Genomic DNA, 11981 nt, shown 5'->3' with positions numbered 1-11981 from the left:
ATATATATATATATATATATATACACCTGGAAAAAAGTTAAGCACGGATTCATTCTCTAAATAAGCCTTTACTGCCCTAGAGCGATGAGCGTTGTCATCCATGAATAAAGGTCTTGACGCTAACGTGTGGTTGTCAAAATGAGGCACAACTACAGGTGTAAGCACGTCCCTGGTGTACTTTTCGCCAGTAAGGTTGCCATTGATTGTTACCAAATCCAGCTTGCAATCACTCTGAATCCAGCACTGATGTTGAGTTACAGCAATATCTGGTAAATTACTTTAAATTGCAATAAGTGCCATATAATGAATTTGGGTTATTATCATAATTTATTCCTTTTGCAAGTGTACATAACATGTTATTTCATGTATTTGGTTGTTGAAAAAGTGTAAATTAAAACAATGTTGGATATAAAGTACTGATTCTTTTTACTTTGAGAATTGCTTATACATTAAAACAGGTACACACACACATGTATATAAGAGCTCAAAATACAAAGTTAATTATGACAGACTTGTATGTACAATAAATAAGTACAAAGTAACCAATCCTCCACACAAGTTTTCACTCATATTATAATTATAAAAGCCAATAATATTTTTGTTTGTTGTTAAGTGCAAAGCTACACAATGGGCTAACTGTGCTCTGCCAAAATTGAGCACTGAAACCAAACTTTTGGTGTTATAAGACCTCAAACTCATCACTGAGCCACTTGGAAAGGGGAGCAAGTCAGTAATAAGTGTAAATACAAGTTTATAATTTCAGCATCATTACAGATGTGATATGCAGGAATATCATACGTTTACTACTTGATTTTATTAATACCGATTTTAAAAAATATTTTCCTTTAATCTGTTTCTATGCAGTATTGTATAAAAAGTTCTCCAAAAACTGTTGAATTATTTTTGTTCAACTTAACTTTATTTCTTTGTTGTTCGGACATTGTGGAGGATAAGTCATCGATAGCAGTCCTTTATTGGCCAAGTAGATGATATCTGTAGAATACAACCTTTGTATATTATAAGAAGACAACCAGATATTTTCCACATAAATAAATAGTGTACTACACTTCATATTACCTGTGCAGTCTATTTATTTCTTAGCTTGAAACTCAATCGTTTGGTTAAAATGAAGTTCCTTTGTAATTACCATAAAACTGTGATTTTGACAGAATTGTATATTTTTGGAATCATGTCACTTATTGTTTATATTTAACTTCTTAAATTACTGTCATGTGTGAAAGAAGGATTAGTGTTACATGATATTTCTTTAACCTTAAATCAAAGTTTACTCATATTAAGGTCATTAAGTACAGTAGAATTTCAAAATACTAGCAAACATATTAAGTTATAATTCTGGTCCCACTGTACTGATTTTTGATATGTGGTGGCAAGAGACTATATTTCTGTTAAGAATGATGTATCAGTGTATTGGACACAAATATACTGAATAAAACAAATATTAATCCAAAATAACAAGTTATCCTTGACCATTTATGGCCAGAAAACTGCAGGAAAAAACTCCATTTGTAGTCTCAAAATAAAAATTGTATGTTTCAGTCTTTTTTTTTGTTTTCACTGTCCTATCAACTATGAAATGAGTATTTCTGCACACTGAACAGTTATTGCTGCTTTTTCTTCTTTGATGGAGATTTATCGGAGCCAGAACTATCATCTTTCTGAACTGGACGATGACGACGTGACTGAGATACAGTTGCTACTGAAGAAAATTGTTGAGCTCTTAGACGTGCTCGACGAGTTCCTACACTTTCCTCTCCTTCATCTTCTTCATTAATATCACCTTCATCAAAGATTGAATCCTGAAGAAAGAAAGAAACAAGAAAAGTTTACTTATGTTTTTTCCTAACAACTTTTCTTCTCATTGTTTAACCCTTTCCAGAATGGAGGGTGTCACTGATATCCCTTGATAGTTTTCCTTCTTTGAATATTATTTTAATTACTTGAAAGTTAATTAGCGTATTAAACCAAATTTTCATACCTAAAAACCTTATCAGATTTTTTAATAAAGGCTCTCAACTACATAAAGCAATGTAAAGTACAGAATCAAGCTATTCTTACCTGGTTGGGATGCTTATACCTCTCTTGAAACTGTTTTATTTTTCTGTAAGAAAACACAAAATTAAATGTTAATTTATAAATATATATACACACATACATATGTGTGTGTGTTTTAGGACAAAAAGAATGATGGAAGATATCTCAATAAGTCTACAAGTAATGTTTGAGACTTCATTCTAAACTCGCCCATTATTGATCTACTGGAAGAACTCATCTGAGAGACTCTCATCCACTGCATTTCTTTCATACACCAGAGATAATCCAAAAGAAAAAAAAAATCCTATTTCATAGTGTTCTCGCTTCTGTTATCTGTTTGGACAACGTGTATGTTCTTTCAATCACAGTACCCTCCCTATTCTGATATAAAGCAAGAACACAAGTCCAAAGTCTGTTTGTTTGTTTGAATTTCGCACAAAGCTACACAAGGGCTATCTGCACTAGCCGTCACTAATTTACCAGTGTAAGACTAGAGGGAAGGCAGCTAGTCATCACCACCTACCACCAACTCTTGGGCTACTCTTTTACTAATGAATAGTGTGATTGACCGTCACTTTATAATGCTCTTACGGTTGAAAGGGCGAGTATGTTTGGTGGGACGGGGTGATAGCAGTGCTATAAATAAATGTGAAAATGTCTGTAACATAAAAACACAGAATGATAACTATTATATTTAGGATTACATAAGAAAGAAAGAAAGCGAAAATCTCTCATACACCAAACTTAGGAAATCAACTAATGTTAAAATAACAATAGTTTTCACATTATTTATATTTTTCTTATCTTCAATTCTGTAAGTTTTATGATATTAGTTTCAGTTACTACCACCTGTTACTAATTTTATGGGATCATTCCTTATTCAATAGTGAAATACAGCATTCTATTTAAGTTTCATCACTGTTATTTTAAACTTTAGTTTTTGACGTCATGAAAATTATCAGACACCAATAAGTGTGCTCCTTATTTTAGAGCTGTTCAGGTGGTAAGCCTAGTTACTAACCAAAATATGATAATCAATGAGTCATTTTATATCTCTGGTATTTTGTAGTTAAACAGAAAAAAATGCAATATAGTATTTGTAGGTTATTTCAATAGAGTTTGTTTGTGTGTTGGATATTCACACAAAGATACAATTACACTAGAGAGAAGGCAGCTAGTCAACAGCATCTACTGCCAACTCATGAGCTACTCTAATCGAATAGTGGGATCTACCATCACTCTTATATTGCACCCACGACCCAATGAAGCATAATTTCGTGACAACAGGTCATGAGCCATGGACCCTTGTATTTCAGAATACTAACCATTAGGCCACATCCAACCCTATTTGAATAGTAACAAGAGAAGATATGTATGTAGCAATTTTTATTTCAAGATAAACTCAAATTACTCACTCGTTTATTTCTTCATAAACATCACCAGACACGATGTTTAATGTCTGAACACTATCAATGCTTTGTGCTTCCTTCATTTTTGTATAGTGTTCATGAATGGCCTGAAGTTGCTGTCAATGATGAAAATAAAGATGTTAAGTTATAGAAATAAACAATCCTTTTGAAAACAAGTCCTCAAGCATAAATTAATTAAAAATAAAAAAATTTTAAAACCAAGTTAAAACATTTAAAAGTCTGAAGCTAATTTTTCAGCAGGGTTTTGTTATTTGATTACATTTATGTATTTTCAGTATACTTCTTTAAATTATGTTACCTGATGCTGTATAATTGTATAGCTAAAGACAACAGCAGCTACAACAACTGGGGACTTAGGCCTTTTTTACAAAACAATAACTTAAGACACCAAACATTACCCTAGATACTCAGAAAAAATAACACAAAACCATTAACTATTAATTGTACTTAACTACCAGGAAAATACTGATCAAAATTTAAACAACATATTGTCCTCTCAAGTATATGTTACCTATTTTATCAAGTGAAATGTAATTCAAAATAGTTTTCTGACTAATGTCTTACATTTATACTAATAAAACGGCCTGTGTGTGTGTGTGTGTGTGTGTCAGCACCATAGCTCCAAGAGGAAAGAACCTAGAGACCTAAAACTCTGCACGAATACTAAGGGAATTCTGAGGGTTTGCACTTGGGTATTATGATTATCTCAAAAATAGGTGGCCAATATTTTTGGTCTATAATTTTGCCCTACAGCCCTTAGCCATAAAAGAGAGAAGTGTACGCTGCCATCTATTGCTTGGTACAACAAATTGTTAGGGAATAAGTGTTTAATAATAATAAAAGTTTGTTAACAACACGTTTGGAAAAAAAAAACACACATAAAATTGTTAGAATTCATATTATTGGCAGAAATGATCATATTTAAATGTTTGTTCATTTGTATTTCTGATTTTCAAATTGATAAAAAATATTTTAAAATAAAAGTCATTATTACCCGTGCAGCGAGAAAACAAATTTGACTTTACTTCAAAAAAATTGAAAGAGATATGAATGATGCACAACTTTCTTCAATCATTTTATAAAAAATTATTTCTGAACGAGCAGTGCAGCTTAAAGTTTCATCAGAAAGTGAGAGGAAACACTTACTCAGGAAGAGTATCACAAAAGGTAAGCAATATTTCCCATCATGTTTAACTCGCCCCTAGTAAATGTTGTTTAAGACTCATAACATAGGTAAATTAATATGTAGAATTAATCATGGACTTTTCTCTACATTGAAATACTTTTATTTGTGAGCTTTCGGCCCTCTTACTGGAGCCTTCATCGGGCAACAATGTACTGATAAATAAAAATTCATTAACTGTGGAACTCCATTATAAAATAGGTATCTAAGCAAGTCATAACAATAACTGACATCTGGTATTAAAGTTATTAAATACATAGATTTATGATGAATATAAAATATAAATTGATTGCTTCAATATAATAAATATAAGGAAAATACATTATAGGTATTATGTAGAGAAAAATAAAGGAATTTTTCATACTTCAAATAATACATTGTAAAATTAAATGTTTAATTTTACATTGAAACCACATAGATAATGTGTTTGTGTAAGTTTCTAAATATTGTTTATGATTTTAAATTACAAAGTAAGTTAAGTAGTTTGGCTAGCTGAGAGAATGACTGATTATACTAATTAAATCGAGGGCTGAACAAGAGTTTAGGACTTCAGGTTTTATTCTGTACAATGTTTTTAAAAACCTGTTGTTACAAAACTGTTATTGTTCTTTATTTTTTAAAAGAAACCACACATAAACGTTTTTTTAAAAAACATAGTTATAGAACTTTATTGTTTTACATTTTTAAAAAAGAAACCACGCATTAAGGGGTTAGAATTCATATTATCATTTCCACCAATAATTTAAAACAGTAACAGTTTTGTAACAACAGGTTTTTAAAAAAGAACACACATAAAAGTGTTATAATTCATATTATTGGCAGAAATGATTATATTTAATGTTTGTTTGTATCTAAAAAACCTCAGGGCTTCAGACTGAATCACACAAGCAAAACCAGGGAAAAAAGTGAACACATACACAGAGTTTATTAGTAAAGGGAAATACATGTGAGATAAAATCTCCCCCATCTAATTTCATATTCAAAGATTGCTTGAAAACAGTATGTCTTTCTTTCCAGTATTAGCACCTTTATGCTTTGACAAGTATTGTTACGTAAAAATAAAAATTTTGATCCTTTCTGTTTAAAATTAGCTAAAAATCAGCTCTCTACTTAGGTAATACCCAGGCAATGCCGGGTAAGGATGGATTGTAATTAAATAATAATAAAAATGTTTTATGACTAAACAATTACAATATTCTTAACAACATATTTTGAAAATATAGGGGATGGAGTAAATTACATTAAAATGATTTTATTGCCTCACCAGGCTGTTAGAACCCACATTGCCACATCTGGTCATAAGTGTAAGACTGTCATGTTCAAAGCATAACATTCCTCCTTGCGTGCTTTCCAAAATGTACCTAATATTTCTCATTGGCTATTTAAACAGCCTAATCACACATAAATCTATACAGGCACTGCAATCTGCAACTTACTGGTGTGTCTTCATATGGAATAGCAAATATTTATTTCATTCTTCGTAAGTGATGGTTGAATGGGAGGTAAGACTGGAAGCCTTATCCATGGATTCTCACCCATTACAAGAAACTGTACTTTGCTTACCATGACTGAGGTACTGCTATGTATGAATACTGAGCATCAGAAAAGGCTATTACATACTTATCCCAAAAGCAATCAATTTTCATTGTCGTCAGACTACATACAAAACACCAAACAATGTCAAAATGTAGTTCTGATACATCTATTCCACCTCAACTTTATATCAGCTGTGGTTATCAGGTGACTCGCTTATTTATTAAAACTATCCAAAATAATTTTAATATAATGTAGTCAACCTCTGTAGAATTTTTGGCAGTTGAACTTAAGATTATACATAAATATATATTACTGATAATAATCATATTTTATGATAATGAAGTTCCAGGTTCCACAATTCCTCCCTCACTAATTGTGGTCAATATGATGTCCTTGGTTATGCACTATTGCCCACCACTATAATTTCAGTAAGTTTGTTTCAGTGATAAAAGTCAGTATTATACTACACACTATGATAAATTTTCCACAAAACCTCCATTGTATGTGAACATCAGCTTCCAAGTCTACAATTATGCTGAAAGAGTCCAATACAGTTACACCAGGAACCGTGACAGGTTCATAGACCAAAGGGATTGTTGTGAATCCTATTTTTTGTGAAATATTTTTTTTCCTGAAAACAGCTACTGATTTTGAGGAGTGGCTGGAAGTTTTTGGCTTCTGAGCCTCTGTCTCCTTCAAATCATGACTTTTTCAGTAAGAAGGTTTTCATTCATAACTTTAGCCTTCACTTTGTGCATGAAGACGTTGTGCTGGATTGGTCTGGTGCTATCCAAACTGTTCTTTTGTGCAAGGTTTTCCACTTTCACCAAGAACATTAAATGCTCCTTTCTTCAAATGTCGTGTCCTTTGGCTCTACCTTTTCAATAATCTCATTGTATAGGTCCCAAATAGGTTGCATGAGGTGCTACGACTCACATCTCTGATCACACAGTATTGCATTGGCACATAAAAAACACACTCCAATAAAGTACTATTAACTTTTCTATATTTTTTAATTAGTAATAAAAAAGTTTATGATTGAAACTAGTAAAAATAATTTTTTTGGCTTCTGTCAAATTGAATAAAACAATAAAAAAGGTTGCTTTTGTAAACAGTTTATATTTTGTTGATAAAAGTAAACTTTTAAAAAGAAAATGCACCAACACAATATTCATGGATTATCAATAATAACAGAAATTATTCTCAATTCTATAGCAATGTTTTAAAAACAATAAAAACCACAGAATTTTATTATCAGTGCCTAAGGTATTCAGAAAACTGCTCTAAAATCCAGGTGATGTAATAATGTAATGCCTTCTCAATTTCACATATCACTTTTACATTTTGGTCAAGGGTTACAATATAACCAAACCAATTCAAATCTGAAGTAAAAATTACACACCAAACCTTTTGGGTAGTCTTTTCGTGTTGACCTTGAGAATAAATTTTTTCTACTTTTCTTATAGTACTATTTTGTAGCAAATAATTATTTTGAAAATAATTTCATCTTGAAATATAATTATTAAAACTTTTGAAATTCAATTATTATAATGAGCTTCTACAGAAAATGACAAAAAAGTAAATAAAAAATTCAATTTTCAGATATTACAAAATCATTTACTTCTACTTTTACAAACTTTATATATCAACTATGTCTAATTATAAAATTTTGAATTTTGTAGGGAGTTTGAGTAATTTAAACAAAGGATCTAGAAATTATTATTTGTTTACAATCTGATCTGAAAAAAAAAATCACATTTGAATGAAACTAATCTTTCTAATTTTTTGGGGTTATAGTTTCAAATATTGAAAAGTACATTCCAATTACTATAAAAAAACATTTGAATGTATGACACGTTACATTCAGTAATAATAATAATGTTGATTAGCTTTGCATCAGAAAGGTCAAAATATTTTGCAGAACATAAAATGCTAACGTACAGATAACATTTACTTTCACATGATCTTTATGCAATAGATGGTAAAGCTTCCATTCATTGAAAAAAGGCAACAGGGTAAACTTTACTCTTGTGTTTAACAACATATTTACACAAATGCTTTATGTTTAGTAAACTATGTCACGTTTACTAAATATATTTCTATAAATAGAAAGTGACATTTTTCATATAATCTTGATGAAAAAAAGGCGATTAAAATAGCATACAAAAATCACTTTAAAAACACTATGTGTAGAGGTACTTAGGCATAATGTACATGTATAACAAACTCAATGCTCAAATATTTCACATAGTACTTTGAAGGGAAAAAAACATACTTCCAAATGTCCACAATTTTTTAATTCCTGTAGAGGCATCATAACATCATCCAAACGGCTTGTTTCCTGCACTTCTGAAATTCCATTAAGTCTCAGAGAAGACTTAGGACCCATCTAAAATGGAAGAAAAAAACACAAGAACATTATTTTCCATTATACAAAAAACATCATATAAGGGTTAACAAAGAAAAAAAAATTAAGCAAACTGCCTTTACTCAGTTATAATGTAAGAAGAATTTATTATTTTGTCTTAGTCTTGCATAAAATTTCCAAGTGAATACAACACTATCAATATTTAGGGTCAGTTACAAAAACGAATTCTTACTACTAGCTTCTTAAATGTAAGAACATCACAGAATACTAAGTATATTCAAGGTGAACATTATAATAAACACAATTTTCAGTTAAGCAGAGTATGAAACTTCAGACTAGCACATATATTTCTGCTATTTTCTTTGTTTGTATTTTCAAGTTAAAACAAGAAAAAATATTTTTTTTTCATATCTTTCTGGATTTCTACAAAAATTCAGTTGTTACAAAAACATCCCACTGTGTCAAGTCCAACAGTTATACAAAAATAGTGCAATTTTTTAAAATCAAATACTCAACTGTTTATATCTAAAAAAAATTATAATACAACTTAAACTACATAGATAAACAGTATAGAAATAATTAAGAATCACATAAGAAATTTGCGCAGCTAATAGTTGCAACTATTTATGGATAAGTAATGTTTTCTGGAGTAAATATGTACAAAATACAAATTATAAAACAACATTAATCTGTATTAATTACCAGAGGTGTTTTAAAAAGAAAAAATCAAAAGCTTTTAGAAATAACACTAAAAAATTCAGAAGAAAGTTTTGATATAGTAGCAGATTTACAAACTAAAACATGTGTATTATTTTCTCTTTAATAGAGAATATAGCAACATTATATCTCTTAAGCATTTGTTCACAGAATCAATCAAATTGACAGACTCTGTATCTATAGCTGTGGAGCTATATAAAGTAATGTTTACCATAATTTGGTATTTACTTTGTGTATCTTCATGAAATTTGGCAAACTTTTAGTAAACATTACAGGTTTATAGTACACGAGAAATCTAATTTTTTAATAATAATTTTTACTAAAGATTTGTCAGTGTATTTACAAAGTCTTTCCTTTGTACTGACTACAAAATTTATCAGAAATTTCTAAAACATTATTTATCTCAACAGCTTCAATTATCAAACTTTTACCATCTGCTTTGTTTTAATGTTAACATTTTCTTTACCTCAAAATGTGATTCCAATAGATACTTGCCTCTTCACACAGATTTAGCTATCTTCCTCATGCGTATGCCAGAGAGATTTGAATGTCACTAGCCTTGAGGCAACTTCTGCCTAATTTCACGTTTTAATGTGAATTGAGATACTGCATGATGATGTAATCATGCATCAAAGCCTTCTACCAATAAAAAAGCAAACATACCTCCATGTTCAATAACTTACTCTATACATTTATACTTGTGTAAACTTCATTCTTTGATGAGGCCATCAGACTCTATGTACAGACTCCAGCTGTGGCATGAGGGCAATACATTAATGGAGTATGGACCAGTATAAAGTGCATTAATATGTAATCTACTGAACAGACATTGGCTGCAGGAGGAGGGTGTCATATTACGTAGTACTGGCCCGCATGGAATATGTGCACTTCTCACTCCACTGAACAGACTAGCTGCAGGAGGAGAGCACAATCTTGCAGAATGTGCTCATCCGAACTCTATTGAACAGGGGGGTACATGTGACCTGCAATATACTAACAGGGTCACCACCACCCCATTTCTCACTGTATTGGGACTTTTTTTTTTTATCACCCCTGTGGTTGAATCCAAGTGCTGATAAGTCTCCATGGTCCACTACTCCAGCAGCTAAGAAGTGTTAAGTGGCAAGGGTCTCCTGTACTCCAATCAATGAAGGTGGGAGGTAGAATTATTGTAGGGTAGACCTGGAGAAAGTGCCTGGAATCCCATCAGCCCTACAGTCCAGACAGGTCTTTTACTGGAAGTGTAATGGGTGACTGTTGAACCTCATTTTTAAAAGCTAGCAAGCGAGAGTCAAAGAAGTGGGTAGAACACTTCCCTAATGCTAGCTTTATCCATAACAGTCAATGAAATAGCTACAGTATGAATTGGGCAATTAAGTAAATATACATATATATACACATGACATGAAGATACCTAAAGTGGTATCACAGAACACCCCATCTCACAGTGAACACAGGTAGAGCCAGGGTGTATGGTATGAGAGCTTTCCATTATCCTGGCTCGATGCAGATTTTGGATAAGTTCCCTGCAAGACAACACCAACAACCTGGTGGGATCCTATGAAATGAAAAGGGGACTCTAAAAGTGTAAGAGTATACATTCATAACAAAGATGGCAGAGTGATTGGAGAATGGCAGTCAGTGGAAGCTGAAACCATCAGGAACTAAAACAGCCAGAGGGTGTAGAGAAGGACTTGAATGTGTGAAGAATGGCCACATGTCCAGCTGGAGGAGTCCATTCTGTGGCCATGGGAAGAAGAGACACAAGAGTATGAAAAAGGTGAGGAATCAAATATGCAGAAATGAGAAACAGTCCATAATTATTCACATTCTAAATTAATATGTTAACCAGAAGAGTTGACAGACCCATCCAGTAAGGGTAGAAGGAAAAACAGGAGGGGTCCCAGTGTACGGACAAATGAAGGTAGGGATCCCAAAATGGAGAGGTCCATGAAAAAACACAGCAAATAGTTCAACAGGAAACAGGAGCCAATCTGGGTATGAATAATCTAATAGATAACAGACAGAAGGAAGGGAGACAGGAAAAAAGTCTGTAAACTACCAGGGCAGATTAAGTTTGAGGAAGGAAGGAACAGTCATGGAAGGGGAATATATAAGTGCAAAAGAAGAGAGTGAGAAGCATCTATAGGATATACATCTAAAGAATGGTAATTTTGTGGGAGAGGAAACAAAACTGGAAAAAAAAGGAAGCACAAAAGGTAGAGAGGCAATGGCATGAATGAAGCATGCTCGAGATAATGTAAAACACCATAAACTCTCTCAACATAGGCTCAGTCAATTTGACTGACCACGTGACCTCTTTGCACTTGATTAAAGTCTTTATAGATTTAATACTTCTAACTTTCAATATAATGTGCATATTTTCACAAAATTTGGCAGTCTTTCAGTTCATATTATAACTTTCACATACAAAAAATCATATTTTTTTATGAAGTATTTTCAATAAAATAAAATAAAGATTTGTCCATGAATATATTGAATAATTGTTTTGAATTGTCTGTGTGCAAAGTAATTTTCTTGTTAAAATTAAAAATACTTTTCGTCATTTCAAAAATCTCAAATTTCCTTTGTGTAATCCCTAAAACTTCCTAAATGCATTTCATAGGTTTTTTATGTTTTATGTCACGTTTCAATTATTATACATTATATGTATATATATATATATAGATTATTG

General features: G+C 31.7%; 1 protein-coding gene across 1 annotated transcript in view; it reads right to left on the bottom strand.

The window, feature by feature from the left end:
- Positions 1 to 597: 597 nt before the first annotated feature.
- LOC106464635 (snRNA-activating protein complex subunit 1-like) overlaps positions 598 to 11981 on the bottom strand; it is a 17410-nt gene continuing 6026 nt past the window's right edge. The window contains exons 6-9 of the mRNA XM_013924792.2: positions 8477 to 8590; positions 3468 to 3577; positions 2077 to 2119; positions 598 to 1817 (exon numbers count right to left, since the gene is read on the bottom strand). Coding sequence (XP_013780246.1) covers positions 1620 to 1817; positions 2077 to 2119; positions 3468 to 3577; positions 8477 to 8590 — 465 coding nt within the window. The 3' untranslated portion in view covers positions 598 to 1619. The remainder of the gene's footprint in view (positions 1818 to 2076; positions 2120 to 3467; positions 3578 to 8476; positions 8591 to 11981) is intronic.

Source organism: Limulus polyphemus, unplaced genomic scaffold (genome assembly GCF_000517525.1).
Source record: "Limulus polyphemus unplaced genomic scaffold, Limulus_polyphemus-2.1.2 Scaffold1705, whole genome shotgun sequence".
NCBI lineage: Eukaryota > Metazoa > Arthropoda > Merostomata > Xiphosura > Limulidae > Limulus > Limulus polyphemus.
Note: the sequence above shows the minus strand (reverse complement) of the source record. Positions and strands in the feature narration are given on the sequence as shown.